The sequence below is a fragment of the Embiotoca jacksoni genome, unplaced genomic scaffold, assembly GCF_022577435.1.
Source record: "Embiotoca jacksoni isolate LCO1_2020_lvr unplaced genomic scaffold, fEmbJac1.0.p SCAF_7, whole genome shotgun sequence".
Classification (NCBI taxonomy): domain Eukaryota; kingdom Metazoa; phylum Chordata; class Actinopteri; family Embiotocidae; genus Embiotoca; species Embiotoca jacksoni.
In genome coordinates, this window is record NW_027185425.1 from 9,450,174 (window position 1) to 9,472,713 (window position 22,540).

At 43.2% G+C, this 22,540-nt stretch overlaps 1 protein-coding gene across 7 annotated transcripts; it reads left to right on the forward strand.

Annotated features, from left to right (window-relative positions):
- Positions 1-1,670: 1,670 nt before the first annotated feature.
- Positions 1,671-20,977, forward strand: tpd52 (tumor protein D52). Of its 7 annotated transcripts, none has more exons than XM_069175818.1 (7): positions 1,671-1,792; positions 13,789-13,919; positions 14,789-14,937; positions 15,396-15,497; positions 17,871-17,912; positions 18,606-18,788; positions 19,702-19,781. In XM_069175818.1, the coding sequence occupies exons 1-7, from the start codon at positions 1,774-1,776 to the stop codon at positions 19,709-19,711; spliced, it is 636 nt and encodes a 211-aa protein (XP_069031919.1). In that variant the 5' UTR covers positions 1,671-1,773; the 3' UTR covers positions 19,712-19,781. The 7 variants fall into 7 exon arrangements, with proteins under 7 accessions (XP_069031919.1, XP_069031917.1, XP_069031918.1 ...); XM_069175819.1 differs by having other exon boundaries at positions 1,673-1,792; positions 18,606-18,654; positions 19,702-20,977; XM_069175816.1 differs by having other exon boundaries at positions 18,606-19,795.
- The last annotated feature ends 1,563 nt before the right edge of the window (positions 20,978-22,540 follow it).

The window sequence follows — 22,540 nt, forward strand, 5'->3', positions numbered from 1 at the left end:
GATTATACAATATATATTTATTGCATACAATATTTGAATTCGACAAATATATAAAATATAGGGTACAAGATTAATATTTTCCTATAATATGAACAAGTGAAGTTTTTATGTACATATAAGTACGTTAATTGTGATACTTAATCAAAATTTAAAAAAAAATGTTTACTATGACCATTCCTTTAATTTAATATTAAAATTATTGTTCAATAACAAAACATTATCTTTGTTTTAAAGCATATGAGCTTCTTACAAAGTGCATGACATCATAGTTTGTAGTACGTTTGCATTTGTTGCACGTGTTCAAAACTAAATATAGTTAGAGTTGTAGCCTCAGAGAATTGTGTGACCGTGTTACTTTGATAAAGTTATGTGATGGCTTTGGATGTGAAACTGTCATTTTTCCTGAAGCCAGCGTTTTGCTGTAGCCTAGAGTAAACTATTCTAACAATTCCTGTTTCTCGAGTCTGTTTCTCTTCCTTGTCATCAAAACGAAGCCCAGCAGGTGGCACTCTCTCATGTGAGCGTCCCTGTCACTCTGTGTGTGCGTTTGCTGTGTGAAGCCCGACATAGTTGAGTGTATAGTTTCAGTGCTGTCTAATTAAGGGCTTTGCACACAGCGTGTGAACAAGAGTGGGATTTAACCCCGGTTTCGATTACAATAGGGTGTGGGATCGTATATCCCACTGTAATGGGTAAATTCCCAAAGGGGTGATTAGGTAGCCTATGTTGTGCACAATCAGCGTGTCTGTTTATTTACCCAGCTCATACAAGCATCACCTATCAAATGGGTATTACAAATATGTAATATGACAAATTGAATTCCCTGCAGAGTATGTCATACCAGGCATGAAATAAGTGAGTAAGCCATTCAAGGCTTAGTCTCTGAATTCTACATTTTACTTATTTAATTCTTTAAATAAATCTTGGGATTGTAAATGTAGGAATAAAGCTGATAGTCCAGTTCAGTGTGAAGTTCCTTAGATATTGCCTATGAACTTCAGTTTTTTTTTAAAAATTCGGACAGACATTTTTCGAAACATAAATATGTTCAGCCAAATACAAATAGTCACTAATTTTACTTGTATGCTACTGACAACAGTCAAAAAACAAAAACAGATTTGGATAGCAAGCATGAAATTAGATTCAATAATATAGAATCTCGAGCTACAACACTTAATTGATTAGTTATTCAGCAGAAAATGATTGCCCAATTATTTTTGATAATCGACTAATCGGTTTGAGTCATTTTGTAATAATAATAATAAAAAAAAAAAAAACTGGATTCCAAATATTATTTTTCAGTGTTACTGTATCTTTTGTATATAGTGCAGCAAGGTTTGCACACTTTTCTATATGTTGTGTGTTAAATGAGACTCGGGCTATCTTAATAAGAACTCAATTAGTTATTAAGAAAAGCGGTCCTCATCACTTAACTTGCGTTGAGTTTACATGTGTAAAAGTTGAATTCGGTGTGAAGCGTTTCATACTAAATAACAGACATGATATGCACGTTTACGTTCGTCTTGTGCTGTAAAACTAAGCCAAACAGCGACGTGTCACTGTCGCGCAGCAGTGCATTGTTGATAGTGTGAAACTTCATGCACGTGCTTGCTTCTGTTTACACTGCTGCGTGATGACGTCACCGAGAGCCCCACCCCGCGCGGCGAGCCGCTGCCTGGCAACACGAGAGAGAACAGGAAGATCTGCAGCAGCCGAGTGAACAACCTGTAGACTCTGGACATAAAACACCCAGAAACAACGGTCGGCCGTACAATGGAGGATGCGGAGAAAGGTAATTGTTTTTTTTTTGTTGTTTTTTTTTACTTTAAGCGTATCAGTGCGCCAGTGGGTATAACTGCTGTTTTGAAACTACTTTGCCTCACATTAAAGTTAGCAAGCTTGCTTACTTTTACGCCGCGACTGAAATGAGTCTGTTGAGAACATATGCTACTTTTCAAAGTCGAAGAAAGTGAGTAAAGTCAATTTTGTGACCGAGATAATAACGCCTGGGCTTTTGGAAGAAAAATTAATCTTTCGGTTACGTCAATACAGGAAAGTGTGAACGTTTACAAATGTAACACGGAAGTCCAGTATTACACAGCAATTGTTCCAGCGTGTCACCAACCTATGAGCTACTTAGTAGAAACATAAACGAGTTGTGATCACGTTGTGATTCATGTTGCTTTTTTCTTTTTTTTTTTTAAGTGGGAAAGAATTTTTTTCTGGCCGTAAAAAGTAGAAGAAATAATGCGCTACGATACGGACGTAATTAGACGTTTTTCTAAATGTGTAATTGGCTGGACAGTTCTCTGGTAATTTTTCTGATTCGTTTTGCACTGAAGAACGAATGCGACGAGTTTTATTTGAGAGTAGCACTCTACCAAGAAGTCAAAGTGGTAGTGTTGGTGAGGCCGTCATGTACAGTTCAGTGTGTTAACCACAGGTACGCTGAAAATGTTTCCCACCTGCCATTCCTGCATCTTCTCTACTCCAGCATCTACCTGGACATTTCCACTCATACTAACAAACCATCAGCTCTCCCATACCTCTACACCACTGTACCTGACCAGCTCCTTCCAATGCCACTGCATGTGCCTTTGCTGTAGTACAAGACAATTGGACATTAGCAACAAATAGATTGAATGTAGGACTCAGTTTATCAAAGACATAGTTGTATTTGCACATTACAAAACATGTAGTTCTTGTGAAAAGAAGAAAGTGACCGTTTTATTTGTTCACCTTAAGGGGATGCAAGGTAAAGAATATTTGAACTAATTTACCTTCCGGCAAAAGCAGTCTTCACCCGACTGGTTTCACAAATGTAATTTCCTGATGTCTGGATGTTATTTTTTTTATATTATAGAAGAAGGAAAACTCAAAATAGTTTGTAAAATGACACTGGATCGGCAAATGTAACCTGTTGCTGGTTGATAATTTGTGCTTCTTCGTATCGGACTAAATGAGGTCTATATCAGCCAGACAAACCTGCCAGTCTCTTTGTCCCTGTGTATGTGCTGGAGCTGGACACACCAGCAGAAACATTTTGCAATACAGTTGCCCTGAAGCTAGTTTCATTTGGTTGACAGGTAGGTGTCCTGACGGTAGTCAAATTGTCTTTATTCACTGTTTGTGAGCGGCTACTTTTCTTCAGACTGATGGTTTCCTGTGCTTTGCATGATACTATTAAGGTATTACCCTCCTGCATTACTTTATATATATATATATATATATATATATATATATATTGTGTGTGCAGCTGATGCACGTGCAGTTCAGGCATATCTTGTCTTTCTGTAGTTGAACTCCATGGCCTTGAAAAAAATGTTAGAGAAACTGTGAATGCCAAACTTCTGTTGAGGCCGTGCTTAGTTGTATTGCAGATTACTGTTAATCAAAATCAAAGTCTGACTTTCTTGTACACAAGTAAGAACCAGTAAGTGATGATTATATAATAAATAGGGAATTAACAAATATGCAAAACAAATGAAATCATCAGACAAAAGGGAAACTCTACAAGCTTCACTAAACTGTAACTTTACTGCAGCGTTGAGGTGTTTTTCTTTGCTTCTTCAGTCAACATCCCTCCTATCTGTCAATACATCATTTTAAATCATCATTTTATCATCATGGGCCACTGTTGTGTTAACTTTCTTTATAATCCAACAGTCATGGCAACAAACAGCAAAGTTGAATTCATCGTCAGCCTTCTATGACAGCTGTATCCTGCAACCGTCTGTAACCGGCATCCTCCCGTAAGCGTTCCCCTTGTCACTGTCACCTGTTGGATTTCAGTCGGCTCAGGCACCAATGTTTACGAGTAAAAAAAGGCCCATTGAACCCTTTTAAAATCCTTTTTGGTTTCATAAATTTATTTCACTCAGTGTTTGTGTGTGCTTTCACAATCTTTAGTTATTATTTCAGGTAAACATTGCAAATAACAAGATGAAAGGGAGGCCCGGTGAAGCGGTTTCAGAGGGAGGAAGGTCACTGCATATTGAGTGCTCTGACTGGGGCTTCTCAAAGGACTCTGTCCTCCTCTGATTGTGTGTCTGGGTTTAGAGATGACCTTGTTGATAACAAACTTCTCTCTCTTTGTGCCTCCTTTTCCCTGCAGTTAAATAGAATTTCCATCAGTGCCTGTAGGATTATACGAATCTTGTTTTTGATCGTCGTTTGGATGTTACCTGTTCTGAAGATTTTCTGCGCCTTCGATGGAAGTTTATGGTTTTGGTTGAAATCAGGAGTTCAAAAAAGGATACAGTCAGGCTTACCAGTCGATCTTGTTTTTCAACTCACTCGACTAATGAGATTGATTGGGAGCAGTGGCCAGCATTTCTGCTTTATTAGATTTCTATGAGACAGAAGTATCTGCTTTCAACTGTCAGAGGAAGTCTCTCAAACAACATCCCCCCCCCCAGCAATGTACAGCTGATTTGTTTGAGCCAACATTTAGTAAAACAAAGTCAGACTTTCAAAATATGTTATGAAAACATTTTTTTTTTTTTCATGATTTTTTTTTTTTTTCACGAAATTATCTTCATAAAATGAAAGATATGTTGATATGACAGTATCGTCGCAATGCTGACAAAGTAAGAGAGGGTGAATGAAAATATAGATTTATCATCCAGCCCTGTTATTTAAGACCTTATTTATCAAGGTTATTAAATAGCTAAATATTTGGTAACAATCACAGCTGAGATTTGTTGCACATTGTAAAGTTTCTTAAAAAATATTATAGTAGATCAGATCTTTCTACTCTCTATAAATTAGTTCCCTATTGTACTGTAAAGGATAGCAACAGCTCTGTATTTGCATGTTTAAAGGTTTGTCATGATTTATTGATTTGGTTTGCCAGCGAATGTCAAACTGGAGTTTTGTAACCGTCTCACTCTCGTCTGGATGTTGCACTAATGGAGAACCAGATGTTGGTTTACCGAGAGTCTTTTTACAAATGCATCTGTTTGCAGTCATGGGTGTTTTTTAAAACGAGGTCTTGAAGGGTTTGATGTAAGCCATTACTTAAATGAAAGCAGACGCTGCTCAGAATCTTTAGTCTTTCTGAAAAACCTGCAGCTTCAAACACTCGAGTCAGCAGAATTGCACATTTCATCTCGAAGATGAAAGGGAACCCCTGCTGTTTAGTTCAAAACATTATTCTGTGGGCTTACCTTGAGGAAAGTTAGCAATATCTTGTATCTGATTAAAACATAATATTTTACAAATGAGGGTCTGAATCTTACAGCCTTTAAAACTGGGACTCTTTGCTCAAGTTCACTGGCTTCGCAGTGTTACATTGGCAGAGACTTCAGGAAATCACAGCTTCTATGACAGGACAAGTTCAGGCAATTAACTATGCAGTACATCACAGTACCGCCTATTTAATGTTTGCGTAAATTGTTTGATGTTGCACTAAAGTATATTTTTTCAAGTCTTAGAAAACTGGACTGAAAACAGTCCTCCGAGGCCATTTAATTCTTCAGCTTTCAGAGAATTTTTCGTTAACCTGTGAGATTTGGCCAAGCAGCGCTCTCACCTGTCTGGTAGCTGTGGCATCACACACAGTATCTTCCAACATGACACTGCTGAGAGATACCTCAGGTTTCACTGCCAAATGGAGCACAGTGGGTGTATGCATTATCAATTCTAAATAACCCCAGATTTAATAAGCAATTGAGTCATTTTTTTTATAAATTATATCATATTTTTTTCCCCTAAGATGATATGGCTTGTAAGAAAGGAGATCTACAATTACTACGCCGAACACTGAGGCCTGCACGGATTCCAGGGAGACTGGAATTACTGGCCTCATTTTCTTCATCTCCCCATTGTTATGTCACATGACTGGATAGTTTTTCATCACTTCCCTATTTTTCAGATAGCTGCTATATGCCCCCTCAGCTCAGTTGTTCCAGTTTTCAAGGTTCCAGTTTTATAACACAATCTGGTAAAAAAAAAACACCAAAAAAACAACCTCTAATTTACTATTTAATTTCATGAAGTAATCATATCCGGTGGGACTTGAACATGAGCTCGACAGAGATGTGAGTGAAGCAAAGCACGGCCTACCGAGTTATAACTGGAGAAAATAATATGTTCTGTTTTTCTATATTAACTTGCATAATATACAGCACTACTTTGCTGTTACAGCATGAGCTGTATTTATTGGCCAAATAGAATCAGATCTGGAGATGAAGGACACGTGTCTGCAAAATGCCTTTACAGCACGAGCTTCCACTGCATCACTTTCATAGCGAGTGGGATTACAACCATGTCGACTCAGCCGTGACGTAACGGCTGTGGCATCGTGTACGTAGTATGAGGGGAACATTTATTACTAAGGCGTAAATAAATTTGGCACAAGTCTTCATATTGTATGTCAGACTATATGTTTGAAGAAAGACCCCAATTCAGTATGCTAACCCAGGGGTGTCAAACATACGGCCCGCGGGCCGGATCCGGCCCGCCAGGGGGTCCAGCTCGGCCCGCCGGATGACTTTGCGAAGTGTGAAAATTACAGAAAGACGTAAATTGCATTTCTACGAGAATATGGAGGTATATGAGTACAAACGTTTTGTAATTTATTTTTTTTAATCGATCCAGTAATTGCTTCAAAAACAGCGTAAATGCGACATCTGCTCCGGAGGCAGCAGCGCTCGCTGCGAGGGAATCTGCAGAGGAGAGCCGGGGCAGATAAACAGTGGACTGATGTCTTGAGTTTTTGGTCTTTATGTTTCTAGTTTATTGTAGAAAGACCTTAAAATAGGGTTTATCATCCAAAAAACCTTCACCAATGATTTAAACATAGAGAAATATTGTCGTTATGTATGCGTTATTATGCTATGATTTTACTGGTCTGGCCCACTTGGGATCAAAGTGGGCAGTATGTGGCCCCTTAACTAAAATGAGTTTGACACCCCTGTGCTAACCTGAAAGCACAGTTCAGCATTTCCTTTGCTTTCTTTGTGAGCTCGAGACGAGGAGATCAATGCCACTCTTATGTATGCAGCTAGCCAGTTTAGTGCAGGCCAAGAAATAATCAGACATTTTGTTCTGTAAAACCACGTTGGTTAATTTTCCCCAGTTCAGTTTTTGAGCCGAATTGAAAGTGTTGATCGGGGGCGCTCTCGTGGTGGCAAGCAGGCCGAATTTGTTGTGGAGAGGGCTCGGCTGCTGTTTCCAGTCATACGGTCTATAAGCCAACCCTCTGCTTGCGGTAGCTTTGTATTTAACTACAGGCTTAAAGCGGGTAGCCACCAATTATCTTATCTGACTCCTGACAAGAGGACAACGTTTCTGAATGTCAAACCATTCCTTTCAACAGTTTTTATCTAGATGTTTGTCCACAGCAGCGCAAGCGAAGAGCACAGATAGGATACACATTTCCACTATCTGGGCTCCATCTGAGGTGTAGCCACTCCACACCTTTCTTACTGTTTTCCCATGATGCACGTCTCATGGCAACTTTGTGGGCCCGGCCGAAGCCGCCGCAGTCATCCATGTCTCATGATTCTTGTTTTAGGCTAATCATGTGACAGGCTGTGCCTCGAATAGTAAGGTAATTGATCTCATGCTGTACTTCATTAAGCACTTTAAAATGACTGTTTGTTCCTGGGTGCAGTCTGTGTAGATGACGGGTGTTGTGGCTTGTTTTTTTTTTTTTGTGGTGTTTTTTTTTTTTTTATCTTCTTTGGTTTATAAATCAAATAGTGATGAATAAAAGAACATGCTGAAATTGTGCGGTCAAATTGGCTGTTTTGTTAGTTTGATTTCATTATATTTCATAACTTATCCAGTTCAAGCATTCTGGTCATTTTCTTTTTTAACCGGTGTCACATGAACCGAGCGCCTCATGAGTCAGGGGCTCCGCTGGTCAGGAGGGCTGCAGGGTGGAAGTAAGGTTGAGCTAATCTCGTCGGGAGTCTTAACTAAAGATGTTGGAACACTATTCGAATTTATCTTACCCTTAATAAACATTTCACCCCTGTGTCTCAGTCTGGTCTAAAAAAAAAAATAAAAAAAAATACTTTATATACTTTTTATACTCTCGCTGTGACGGGGGAGTCGTGTAGATGGAGAAGGATGGAAAGGATTCGTGCGTGTCCGTTTACCTTCGTATAACAACAATGTCGACCGAGGTGGAAGTCACTCTGAACAATCACGAATTAAAAAAAAAATACCTGACATCTTGGAGAAGAAGAGAGAAAAGACACGGGGGAAGGATTCACCGCCGTTGCGGTGGAACTATCGTAGGGCGTGTGAGCACGTCGACACGAAGAGAGACTGTAAGCGTCTCACTGCTGCGCTGTCCTTCCTGAAAAGGAGAGTTGTGCAATGGAGCACCCCCCCCCCCCCCCCATCCCCAGTGCTTCAGTGCTTCCAGCAGAGTGGCTGCACTTCTCTCTTAATGGACGGTATTTCCTGGAGAAGATCACGCAAACATGCTCGTGGAGCTCCTTACAACAGAAGAGGGATGGCTGCGGACGACTCGAGGGAACTCGATGCCTTACATTTCTGTTCTGATGTGCTTATTAACACGTCTTCCCTTTTAAATTTATAGCGCTGCTACCTTTTTCAGACTTCTATATCGCTACTACTAAATACCAGTTGGGTTGAGTTACCCTTGCACAGTTCCTCTCTGTGTGCGGCTCCAATCCCCGCCATACTACTCTCCTAAGTACGTAGTACAACGCGACGTAAAGACTCCTTTGAGAATTTGAGAAGGCCGTATGTTTTTGTGTGATGACGCTTTTACACTACGGGAAGCTCGTGGTTCAGTAAAAAAGTGTCAATGACCCAACAGTGATGTTTATACTGGCGATGATCACGCACGGTGGTTCGTGCACACTTGTTCTCTTTACCACACAAAGCACTTTCCCTCAGGTACACACACAAAAACGCTGCGTAGCCTCCGGCACCCTCTCTTCTCCTTCTGACTACCATTTACTGCTGCTTCAAACTGGACCGGCCACCCTGGATTAGCGCTGTAATCTGGGACACTGCAGATTATGCTTTTCATCTAATGCGCGTCCCCCCCCCCCCGCCCCACTTCCGCGCACGCGCACACACACACACACACACACACACACACTAATCACGTGAACTGCCATCACAAATGGGACCTCTCATATTTCCTCCGTGGATGACAGGCTGGATGACGGAAAATGAGGGAGGAAGGGAATTGACGGAGAGACCTGAGAGTATTGAAACCGGAGTGTCATGCAATATCGCTGCTGCACTAGATTGGCTAGCAGTTGCTGGCATTTGAAAACGGCGCTGATTGCGCAAACGGATGTTTAAAGGGTGGACTGAGTATTGACCTTTGGGATTACAATGGCGAAGAAGTGGGAGGGTGTGTGTGTGTGTGCAGAGTGTGCGCGGCCGACGGCAACAGCTGCTTGAGAGGACAGGTAACTTATTAACAGCAAGAAAGGAGCAGAGGGGTAATAACGCCCTGGCCCGCCGCCGAAATGGAGAATGAGGAACTCACTGACCTTCTGACTAGCTGAAGGCCTTTATCAAACCTCCTCCTCTGTACGTGCGCACACTCGGACATCAAGTGCGTCTGTCCATCACGCACACTAATAGAGTCCACAGGGCTGTAAACAAGGAGACGCAGACGGCCAGCACGCGGCCGGGTCACATGCAGGCAATCAGCACTTGGCCGGTTTTGCTTAGGTGGCGAGGAGGTGGTAGTCGCTCTGACACACAACACACTGCTGACTGAGAACATGGAGCCGCTGGAGGAATACCACTCTCCGTTTGACTTTGAACAAGGAGTCAACGCCAGCTACCTCTACCTCTCCCCAGCCTACAGCGACACATCGCCCAGCTCTGTCAAAACCAGAGGTAAACACCGGGAGGAAAGGGAAAGGCCGAGTGTGTGTGTGTGTGTGTGTGTGCGTGTGTGTGTTTGTGTTTGTGTGTTTGTGTGTGTGTGTGTGTTTGTGTGTGTGCGCGCTTGGACACAAAGACAAAACGTGGGTTTGGTTCATTGAGCGGGAAGAATTTGGGGGAACAGAAACTGGAAGTGGGAGGAAACAAGTGATAATTGGTGGTGGTGCGTGTGACTGCAGCCCTTTGCCAACTTTTATTTTAGTTGAATTTAGTTTTCAGACTTTCTGAATTTCAGACCATAATAATTCTATTTACTTTAGTTCTTTTAGTTGTAGTTGTTGTCATGATTATTCTATTACACAGAACTGTGCATTTTGCATTTTTCCCGAATTACTTTGATCTATCTCGCTTTCATCAGGCAGGTTTCAGCTCGTGTTCGAGTTTTGCTATCTTTTAGAGTCCACGTAGAAAATTGTGTGTCAAAATGGATAATGTTGTCTTTCAATATTCATTTTGTAGAAACAATCGACCTCCTAATTTCTGTGGTATAATGCTTTAATTTTATTTAGCTTCTTGAAACGCTTCATGTTGCTTTCGACCGTCTTTACATCAATCTCTGATCTGTTAAATAACAAATACAGTAGCTTCAGAGACATAGTATATAATGATTGAATTTATTACCATAAGCTTTCGGAAAGTCTAGCGCAGCAGATCAGCTTTACCTTATTATCATCAGAAGAGTTTGGATTGTCGAGAGGCGTAAATATCCTCCTATCAAATCTGGTGTCCCTTTGTGTTTGTGTTGAGTGCTCTGTGGTCTTACTAGGAGCAAGCTGTACCAAAAAAAAAAAAAAAAATCCCGTCTTTATGGTGTAGATTTGAGGTAAAATGCCGAACATCAGATCATGGACATGTTCATTTGTAGTTTTATCACTTCACTGGTTCAGATTTGTCATTTTACATTTCCACTGTATGAGTGCGTGATAGAACTTAGATCAGCTTCAAAACCAAGCAAATCATTTCCAGATTCCTTTGCGTGGCGTCGTCCTAACGACAAGGACGACCTGCACACTAACGCACTCATCAAATAATTAGGCAGCATTATTTCAGTGGACTTTAACAAAATCCCCGCTGAGCCTTTGATTTGTTTTCGTAGAAGAAGAGATGATTCAATCTCAAAAGTGACATAAGTAATCTGGTAGGTCTTTTACAATGTGCTCAGGCGCACTGCAGTTTGTAGCCCGGCTCTTTTAATGAGTTGTTATACGACACGGAAGTGGTTGGTCGCGGGGCAGAACTTGGTAAGAGGAAATGAGCTCAGCTAGAGGGCCTGGGCCGGATGGTGGGAGGTGGGAGGGTACGCCGTCTGGTGTGTCAAGTTAAACTTCTGCATCCACTCACACGCAGACTTCTCTATTGCTCCCACTCCTGTTGTGATTATTATTTTTATTTTTTTTTTAACATTTTTTGTCTCTTGCTTTCTGCACAGGCACTGATGGAAACACACCTCCCAGGCGTACGTACAGTCGATCACGCAGAGCCGCCTCCAGACTTAGACACAGAAATCTTGCACGGCCGCCTGCAGGAAATGTATTTTTAAAAAAAACTCGATATAACGGAAAACTCTGACGAGGTGTTTGAAGAAATGTAATTCCTGAGCGGCATATGGTACCAATATGGAAGAAGACCTGTCATATTAGTGACATAAGTACAGCTATTATGAGAGGAAGTAGTGTCTATTACACAATACTGTATTTTTTTAAACAGGTGCATATCTGTATATTGTGTGTGTGTGTGTGTGTGTGTGTGTGTGTGTGTGCGTGTGTGTGTGTGTGTGCGTGTGTGTGTGTGCGGCGCTGCTATGTCACAACTGAACAACTGAAACAGGGAGAGACGGCAAATGAGAGACACGAGAGAGATGAGGGGAAAAGAGAATTTCCTCTGCACGTCTTGTCACTTAATCACTCGAACTCCCGCTTCTGTTTCCACAGCAAAATGTCTTGTCACTGATTTCCACTTTTCACTCTTTAGTGTGTTTTGATATGTAAATATTTACACTTGAGAGATGTCCAATCAGCTCTTCTTATTCCCCCGATGTTAATTAAATGTAAATAAGCAATGGCGCAGGCCGGCTCTCTGCTTATGGTAATAATATGTGATTGGAAGGCCGAGGAACATGATTTCACTAACAGCTCTCCAGACAATTGTGGGGAAATTCCACCGTCTTTGTGGGAGTACGTATTGCTAGATGCTTGTGATTTTTTTTTTTTTTTTTTTTCGGTTTCTCTGTCATGTGAAGCATTCGTCCGCCCGTTGTTTCAAATATCGGGGTGAGAGTTGACGGAGACAAAAGGGCGCTCGGGGTCTGGGACGAGGTGGGAGGGGGAAGCTGGTTTTGAAAATGGATTTGCAGTGGCGTTACTTTTAGTGGGATTACGTGTTAAAACATCCTCTAATGCGAAATATGTAAAATAACACTCTGCAAAGAACGTCTTCGGTGCAATCAGTCATGAGGGACTGTGGAGGGAGATTAATAGTCTGTGGGGTCTGGTTATTATACTGACCATCACAACCACAATGTTACTTAATGCATGATTGCAAGTTGTGTGCTGTGAAAGATGCGTACCTGTGGCAACGCAGTAGCAATTGTACTAATCATTCCCTAATCTGAATGTGTCATATAAGGAACATTTTCAGAAACACAGGCAGCAGATGGCTAGTTTAGCTTAGCATAAACACTTGAAACGGCTAGCATGGCTCTGCTGCAGCAGAATCCGCCCACCTGGACCTCCGAAAGCTCTCGAAATTATAATGCGTCGCGTCTTCTCTGTCAACAGTCTTTTTTTTTTTTTGACTTGATGGTAGTGTCTCCCTAGGTTGCCAGGTAACCTCAGTTTTTAGTTTAGTTTTTTTTTTTTTTTTTGAGCCACTAACCTTCGTTTATTGGCTGCTGGCTGGTTCCACAGCCGCATTTGCACGCCGTTTTGTTTTTCTGAATAATGATCACAAGCGATGGCCGACCAAATGCCGCACTATATGTTTTGTTCAGTCTATGGATACGAAGCTGATTAAACAATGTTATTTAGATTCTGGGATACACAGAGCCGAGACAAATGATCTTACGAGTAGCACGATGGCAGTCGGTTCAAAAGTTAAATAACCAAAGTTCTGCCTCCTTTCATAACATGAACATAACAGCTCGGTAAACACTAAATACGGGAGGTTGATTCTCCCAGCGGTTCCTTTTGTGCCTTCTTCCCCTCACGCTGTTTTGTTCAGCTCTTGGGTTTCCTCTTTTTTTTAAATACTGCCCTAGTTTTGTCTTTGTAGTTTTACTTCCTTTGAAATAATTGGAGGGACCAGGAGCAAAGAAAAATGACCTCAGAGACAGATTTGTGTCTCTCTATTCCAGCTCATTTCTTGCCCAGAACATCCTCATCTACTGTTGTCCTTTTGACTCACAGATCCAAACAAACCCCCCCCCCCACCCCCTCCTCCACCCCCACCCCATCCGCACCCCCGTCGTGTTCACTCACACTGGCAGAGCCCTGGATGTCTCTATCTAGAAAGTTCTTTGTATTATTGATGCGCTGCTGCTCCGGCCGGGCGCAGCTCTGTCAGAGACGACATCAAAGAGAAGCGTATGTGTGGAAGGGGAAACAGGAGAGTGTGTGTGTGTGTGTGTGTGTGTGTGTGTGTGTGTGAGACGCGAGAGGTCGTTGTGTTCATCTGGACAGTAAGAATGAAAGCGTGCGTGTCTCATCGTGAAAAGCTTCCCCCTCGTGGTTTGCAGCCTGTAATTCAAGAGCGCCCAGCGGCTCTCTCACGCCACCTGTTCACCGACGCCGCACGGACAGCGTGGTCAGCTGCGTGTCTTCAGAGAGACGTCCCTCAGAAGAAATGTATGACGCGCCATGATGCATTTGTGTTTCCTCTCCTTCTTTTACCTCCCAGGTTCCCAGGAGCGTCTGGACTCGGCCCCGGAGGTGGGAGAAGACGCGGTGACGTCTGTGGGGCCCTCTCCCCCGCCGCCACCCGCCATCACCGAGGAAGAGCGTCAGGAGCTGCAGGAGGAGCTGGACAAGGTCAGGAGGGATCAGGAAAGAGGTTGAGGTTCAGGCAGTGACATCAGGGTGTTGGACGTGACTGGCTGTATGAAAGACTGCTGTCCTTGCAGATAGTGGAGAGTGGTGAGGACAGATATGTTGTGTGTATAGTCCACTTCATAGGCTGCCGCTTTTTCAGGATGAAGGGGATATAGAAAATGTAATATTCCACTTAGATGACCGTTTTCCTGCCTTGCTCTACTTCATATAGGTGCTGATTATGTTTGAAGCATCTTTCCTTTTTTTAAATAAAGCCAGACTATGTTCACACATAGAGTAGACTTGCGTTGTTACAGATGTTGCGTGTTTTACTTTCAGTTTTTAATTCCTATGCCAGTTGATATTTTAAGCAGCTCTTTCGCTGTGTTCGCGTTGACATGGAAACAAAACTTGGCAGAGTTTTTCAAATATAAAACAGCTGTTAGTCTGTATGTTTCTAGTTGTTAACAGTTCCCACGAAATGACAAGACCTGCAATGTCTCCGGTCACCCTTCACGACTTTCTAACCTCTAAAATGACATGAATATATAGTTTGATTTAAAACGATGTATTTGAAGCAAATAACACTGAAAGGAAAAAAAAAATATGGCATTCGTCACGGACCGCAGTTGGTCTCAGATTTATTGTGCAACTTGGTATTTATGACAACAGGACAGCAGCGTTTGTGGGATTGACACCAAAGAAATTTTTAATAAGCGTATCCCAGCGCAACCATGTGGTTCACCAATATTTGGTTTTGGCCTTTTCATAAGAAGAAAAATATTGAATGTCACCAGACTTTTAATATATCAAATATGCAATTTTGTAACTGTGTGTGTGTGTGTGTGCGTGTGTGTGTACGTGCTCAGGTTGAAGATGAGATCCAGACTCTGTCCCAGGTGCTGGCCGCCAAGGAGAAGCAGCTGGCGGACATTAAGAGGAAGCTCGGCGTCACAGCTCTCAATGAGCTGAAACAGAACATCACCAAAACCTGGCAGGAGGTCACCACCTCCATTGCGTAAGTACTCGCCCGCCACAGTTCGCACATGTTTGGCCCGACAACGTTTTTGTAGCATCTTATCCTTTTAAAAAGAAGCTTCGTGACGAACATCTTTGTTAATTCTTCAACGTGCGCGTCAGAGTTTCGTACTTTTTCTCCAGCCGAATGCGCTGAAAACGTGTCTGAACTGCGAGCTCTGTTGAGAAGGTTCCCGTCCCTGCCGAAAGAGGAAAAAAAAGATGTCTGAAATTGTTTGATGGGTTTTATATTACAGGAAATGAGCAGCATTCTGATGCTTTCTGGCTTTTTTTTTTTTTTTTAAATGAAAAAGACACTTGACGTTTAGTTCTGACCTTGATGCCTCTGTTCCCTTCTTTGATCCTTCGGTCTCTTTTCATCACATATCTCATATCCTCTCTTTCCTGCTGCCCGCCACTCCTCCCTCGCTCTCTGCGTCTCCCTTTTGTCTGCTTCAGCTACCGGAGGACATCTGAAACTCTGTCTCAGGCGAGTCTGAAGGCCACAGCAGCTTTCTCCAACATGGGCTCAGCCATCAGCCGGAAGCTGGAGGATGTCAGGTGAGTCAGAAGGGAGACACCGGCGTGACCACACATCCAGAAGATTAGAAAATGAATTGATGTTTTGTGAAACCTTTGAAAAAGCACATTGTTTCACTGTGTGTCAGCTCTAGTAGAGCAGCCTGATGAAATGCATCCTTAAAAAAAAAAAAACCCGTGTTCCTTGGGACCTTGAAGTTGTGTTTAGGAGGCCTGGGCTTTTTATCTCCTGCCCACAGACTCTACCCATCCTATTACAAGAAATACAGAAAAATGTGCTCGTACGATTTTCAACCGGAGACCACAATTCTTTGATTTACTAACGGCTTAGATATATTTGAACAGGATTCGGATGCTCTACTTTTAAGTTAAAAACTAGTTCCAAACTTTGGGAAACACAGACTTTTGCGTTTTTCTGAGAGTCACAAGAGAGGGTTGCATATTTCAAATGTGAATTATGAGACAGTTAGCTTACATATAGGCTGGAAACAACAGGAAACAGCTAGCCTCTTTCGGTTCAAAATCCACCCACCATCCACCACGAAACCTACAGGTTGACGTACCTTATTTGGAGCAGCGACTTTCATACCTCCTTTAAATCTATAATGCGGCTATTCTGTCCACATTCTTTTTGTCGTTATTGAACAAATTTGATACAGCATGATAAATTGTGGTCCACAGAGCCAACAAACAATTATTTTAATGTACATTTAGCAGCTCAGTATCAGACCAAGATGTGTAATACACCCTTCAGTCTACTAGAGGACCGAGTCAGCGTGTCTGGATGTGAAAATTAGACGCATGTCACATGACTCGGACCACGTGGCAAAGGTCCTGTGACTGAGGTCATGTGATGAGGCGCAAAAGAACTGAAGTCCACCGGGGGAGGAAGGTCGGTGTGGTTGGATAAATAAAACACCACACTTTCCCTCTTTAAACAATCTTTTCCTCGCCCTAAACGTTGTTTTTATTTTCCTAAACCTAACCGCACGTTTTTTTTCCACGCCTAGTTGAGGCAAAACCGTGACACTGACACGCCGTCCTCCGGAGGACGGGGCAGGTGTATTACACGCTTTGGGATAGTGGCAGGTTTGCATTTGCATTCACCACAAATGCCAGTAACTTACGTCGGCACTTGGCTTTCACAGGTTGCGGTCTATTTCTAAAATGTTTGGGTAAGACTACCAAAAACGTCTGAACTGTATTGAGGAACTTTTAATTCCTATTCAAAGATCATGACTTTCTTTTTGCTGTTCTGCCAAATGTGTCTGAATGCGTGGCTGCCGTGGTCTCTTCATCTCCTAAATATTTCTTCCCTACCGTCTGTTTCATCTTGCACGAATGCAGCTTTTATATTTTCACGCATGTTCATTTTCAAATTTTGCCAAATAAACTGAAATCAGAGGCATGCGTGTATACAAATTTCATGGTAATAACGTGTGTCTGTGTGCGCAGCTGCACGTCTGTCAAGTCATTGGGTACCTCAATTATTAACCCATTTTACAACCCGTACAATTTACATTTTTTTTTACAAAAGGGATAAATTACAGTATCCGTGGATCTAATGTGTTGATATTCCGTACAAGATGTCCCCCCAATGCCGCTGTCAGCGTGCCAGAGGCATCGACACTTGTTAATATTTCCTGATTAAACACGGTTTAAAAAAAAACCCAAAACAACAACAACAGATTGTTCCGGTGGAGATCTATCTAGTCGTTGACACCCCCCCCCCCCCCCAATCCCCTCCCCTCCCTTCCCGCCCCCCCCCCCCCCCTCTCAGGTCCTAATCTTGTCTTCCCCCTTGTCATCCTTCCTCTCTCTGGATTACTGAGCTGCAAACAAGATTATTAGCCCCTTCAAAGCCGCAGTGTGCTGAGAAATGCAGCCTCAAAGATGAGCCTAAACTCAGAGGCGTTTTTTTTTTTTTTTGGGGGGGGGGGGGGGGGGGGGGGGATGTCGGTAGAGAGTGACCTGACAGGGGTCGGAGGGTTGGGGGGAATGGGGGGGGGGGTTGTGTGTGTGTGTGTGTGTGTGTGCGTGTGCGCGTGTGTTTGTACGTGGTCGTTTTTTTTTTGTGCACGTCTGTTTTGATGTCAAGATATTCGGCCACCATACGCAGGATTAGCACGGGGCCTCCGTGTTAATACAATCGATCTTAACGGGATGACGGGGGATTTATAGGATTTACGCACTTCCCGGGAGAAATGAGGGTTCGTACCGTGCTGCTGTGTTTGCATACGTGAGCCCTCGTCTCTTTCCTGGTGTCGTTATCTTGTTCTTTTTCCTGTGTCAAACTGTACGCTACGCTATGAGCACTAACACCCCCCCCCCCATCCCACCCCCCCCCCCTTTTTTTTTTTTTTTTTCTTCTTCTCCCATCACGCTGTCGGACAGCACGCAGTCATTACAACACTCGGCTAGCATGCCCGCCATGAGGTAAGGGGCACCCGGATGTCAACTTAAACGCGACAGATGTCGGTCTATCAGAGAGGCTGCAGCTTTAATGACCGCCCTTATCCGGGGCCGCTGCAGGGACGTGGCAAGAAAATCTTGTCGAAACATATGGAGGTGAAACCCCCCCTCGCCTCCCCCCGAAACCTCCTGAGATAAAACATCCGCGTTCTGCGAGTCGAAAGAAGTTCTTTCTTGAACACATTTCTGGTTTCAAGCGCAGCAGCGCACGACTCTCTCCGCGCTCGCTCGGAACCAGACTCCGTGCTCGGTCGTGCAACACCTGAGGCGGTTCGACAAGGCCAGGGATGCGGTCGGATGTGATGAGCGTGCTGCAACGAACGGTTGTTTTTCTTGGAATCTGCGGATCAACCGGTTTATTCAGACTTTCTCGTTTACGTTACGATAATTTACTGCCACCGAGGACCGAGAGAACTAGAAAATATCCACGTCCAGCGGGCTCCTTTTCTTTCTGAATTTGCTCCATTTCGTTCTCATGAAAAACTACGCCTCTCGGCACCTTTCCCGTGGAACAGAGCAGGACACGGGGGTCACTTCAGAAAATTCCTGTATTGTGTGTAATCGGGTGTCCGATAAGTTCAGTCCGCGTCGGTCTTTCTGGCATCTTGTCACCCGTTTCTTTTCTTTTTTTTTTTAATGCTGTTTCCCCTCTCACAGGAATGCACCAACTTTCAAGTCATTTGAGGACAAAGTAGAGACACTGAAGGTAACGACTGCCAACCCTCCGAGGCGCGTAGACGAAGCAGTGGATAGTTCATACCGATGTGTCTGCGGCCCTGAATGCACGACGACGATGACGCAGACACCCTCCGTTAATTCCCGGCAGGACATTCCCTTCCCGTGCGTTTTGTGTGTTGCACGCCGACTTCACCCTTCAGTAACTCAAGTGAAGTCTGTTGACCTGCTCACGTGGGCTGAATTGTACACGTCAGCCTTTCAATCAGTAGAACCTGTTTGTTCTCATAGGATTATCAAATATTCCCAGAGGCGACAGAGAGTTCACAGTTCACCCTCCAGTTGCTTTTAAATCAACATTTAGAGAGAGGTTATGAACTCTTTTTCCACTAGCAGGTTAGTGCACAGTGTTCTGTGTCGCACACAATTGTGACAATTGTCTCTGACCAATCGGTGGTCCAGAAGTGTCGCGTCACCTTTTAGGATCGGCTCAGCTCACCTGGAACCAAAATAGTACCAGGAACCGGGCACTCCCTACTACTTTTACCCAATGGGAAACCAAAAAAAAAAAAAAAAGAAGTATAGTCGAGCCGGTAGCAGCAGAGGAAAAAGGGTCATACAGTATGTAAGGTTTGATGAAGATCAACTACTGTGGGCCACAAGCAGTGATCACAACGCCACATTGAATATCTCCTGTATCTTCATGTCATTTACTTCAAAGGTGTAATTTTTAGACTACAAACTTATATAGAATTAACATATGCGAGCTAACGTGTTTACTTTTTTTAATTCAACTTTCAATTTGTAACGGCACGATTGAAGATTTATTTAATCACCTTGCGTCACTCTTTTAAATTGATTTGATTACGAGCTAAATTGTTCTTAGTTTTTATTGACAAAATGATTTTTTTTTTTAACATTTCATTGACGCATTTTCAGTTTCACTGGTGTAATAAAGCTGCTCAGTGAACCTGGATTTAGATTTGAAGATTGTTTTTCACACGCGCGTCTGCATCCCTTCGTAAACGTGGGTTACAGGGGTAAATAATTAAACTATCCTTCCTCCTCTCCGCTTCAGACTAAGATGACCCCGTCCACCAGTGACCCTGTGGACGAGGAACGCGAAGATCCTCCCGCCGCCGAGTCAGAGGGCTCGCCCCTCCACGAGGAGCCGATGGACTGAGACCGGCCCCCCCGTACACCCCCCCCCCCCCACACTCCCTCCCGACACCCCCCTCCCCCCCCCCCCCCCCACACACACACCCCCCTCCTCACTTGACCCTCTAACCCCCCGCGGGCCTTCAGCACTCGCCCCCCCCTAAACTCTTGTGCGCCAGTCTCCCTTTATTGGAAACAAATGACTTCCCCCAGGCTTCCTTGTGATCCAATTGTCTGGTCGGTTCTCCTGACACGTGCGCTCACTTGTTAACCGGCGTGGAAAGTGAAAGCACGGGACGGGTGCAGCCATGTGGTCTTGTGCAAGGCCGTATATTTCGGAGTCTGTTCGGGCTCACTGTGGGAGAAATCCTCCCTGCTGTGTCTCTTCCCCCCCCCCCCCCTGCACTCCTTTATCTCTCTTGCCTTTGTCTAACCAGGAAAGCTCGGATGCCAAACATTCTCCAGTTCCGTTTTTCTTCAACAAATTTTGAACTTTGATGTTTATTTGAGTGTAAAAAAAAAATATAATAATAATAATGCACAGATACCAAAACATTTAGGAACCAGGCAGTTGTCAGCTTATAGCTTCTGCATGGCCATACATTATGTCACAGAGTTGTTATTATAAGCACTTGTTCTGCCTCCTTTTTGGGGCTGTTCTCGGTTTACTGCAGGTTACCTTTTGGGGGCCAATCTGATTTCTGTTTTCCTCATCATGTTCATTTTAGGACACCACGTGGTCATAAAGTCTAACACTGTTCACAGAATGAATGTATGCATTTTTGTGTCACATAGGTTCAACAGTACAGTGGGTTTAATCATAGTGTGCCATGAATACAACCCCTGACTTCAAACACATTTCAGAATAAAAACCAATCTCCCTCCTCTTTTTTTTTTTTTTTTTGTGTGTGAAGCGCCTGTTAGAAAATGATCTCTACGCTTCGATGGTCACAGGGAAACAGCCAAGATCAGCGGAACAGAGCAAACACAGCGTCAAGGTTCAGCCTTGACCCAAGGTGGGAGTGAAATAAACGTGTCTCCAGAGCCAGAGTCAATATTTAAACACTTGTCCATTGTTTCTGCGAGCGAGGTAACACCTAGCCTCCCCATACAACGTGTAATACAAAAGAAAAGGCAAAGAGGGTATTTCAGTCACAGGATAATAATGTAATAAAGAAGCCCAGTTTTGCCTTTAATGTGTCATTTCTTTTTACTCATTTTTTTTTGGAAAAGTTTGGGGAAAGTTGCACATAATGATGAAAATCATCTTATTTTGGTAGAGTCTTGGCAAACTGCAGGATTATATACAGTATTTCCTGAAAGTGCTGCATTCACAACAACCAAACCCCTTTTTCTAAATGCCAAATGGTATGACGGAGGTAAGATCAGCGTTACATCTTCAATGAGGACCATAGTTTTGAGTTTGCTTTCCAAGCTCATGCTGCTTCATACTGATGGAAATATATTAAACTGCTAAGAAAATGACTCCCACCGAGCGGTTCTAGAATTGATTTATCTGCACAGAGCTACTGATGGGAGATTAAATAAAAACCTGGAGGGCAAACAGAGTTCGTCCGACCACGGCCAAAAGTTTCCTCTGATACTCAAACTGAACTGAAACTAAAGGACCCACTTCACGTCTGCTGCGTTCAGGACCAAACGCGGTGCAAGTCGTCCCCTGCTGGTGGACGACCAGCTTAAAACACGACAGAGAGTCCGCTCTCCACGGTCACAACTGTTAAGTGATGCAACAGTGCGGACTGTGGCTCGGCAGCATTTCTGGTCTTAAAAGATCTGGTTTCATTCTTATCTTTAACGTTAGTACTCATGTCCACGTGAAACGCTGCTTCCCAGCCACGTCACCGAGAGGAGCCTCTTATCTCAGGATTTAAATTGAAGTCATATATATTCAGCACACAACCTATCTACTCTTTAATAGAATCGTGGAGATAAGAAACGTATTTCAAAAATTGAAACACTTTTGAAGTAACGTGACGGGAGTGCCGGCTTAATGTGGGAGGAGTGGGGAGTTTCTCAGGTGCAACATACCAGTGTGTCATTCATGAGTCGACGTGACAAGATAAGTCACTTTTAACGTGGGAGTGTACCTAAAGTCAGATAATGACAAAAAAATAAAATGGAATACCAAAGAACACTAATGAATGTAAACCTGTGATTAAAACCGAAACTGGATGAAGACGTTAACTTCATTCAGCTGCAGTACGTCATTTGAGCACAAGAGGGCAGCCAAGAACAGAATCTCCACCTGATGTGCTTTATTTTTCTCAATCCAGACCAGACCGCCTGGAGCCAAGGCTGACTGCTGCTGCTCAACTGACTGGTAGTCAGGACTGGTGGCTGTTATATTTAGTGGAGCTCAACGAGCTCAGATCCAGGAGGAGTCTGAGGAGACGAGAGTCCCCAGATGCTCTTAATCGGCTTCCCAGTGTAATCAACGGAGGGTCCTACATAAATACGGTCTTTGGCTGAATATGAACCAGTTTTGGGGAAAATGAGATCTCTTGTGTTAGCGTGCACCAGTCTGCATTTAAATCTAGTTAACGAGGCCGTTTCTTCTGTCTCCAAACCAACTGTTAAGCTGGGTTTTTTTTGTTTAAACAAATGTTGCTCATTATGTCAATCTATGTCATCAAAAATACATTAAAACACTGTTTATATCTTACACAATCATAACGTGTTTAAGTAGTGGCAAAGCCAGACTCCAAATATAGAGTGCATTGTAATATTATGGTTTATGT

What these genes read in the sequence shown, in the direction of transcription:
- tpd52 (XM_069175816.1), top strand. An exon ending in GAGGTCACCACCTCCATTGC is followed by an intron (nt 14,938 to 15,395) that starts GTAAGTACTCGC and finishes TGTCTGCTTCAG; the next exon opens with CTACCGGAGGACATCTGAAA. An exon ending in CGGAAGCTGGAGGATGTCAG is followed by an intron (nt 15,498 to 17,870) that starts GTGAGTCAGAAG and finishes GCTGTCGGACAG; the next exon opens with CACGCAGTCATTACAACACT.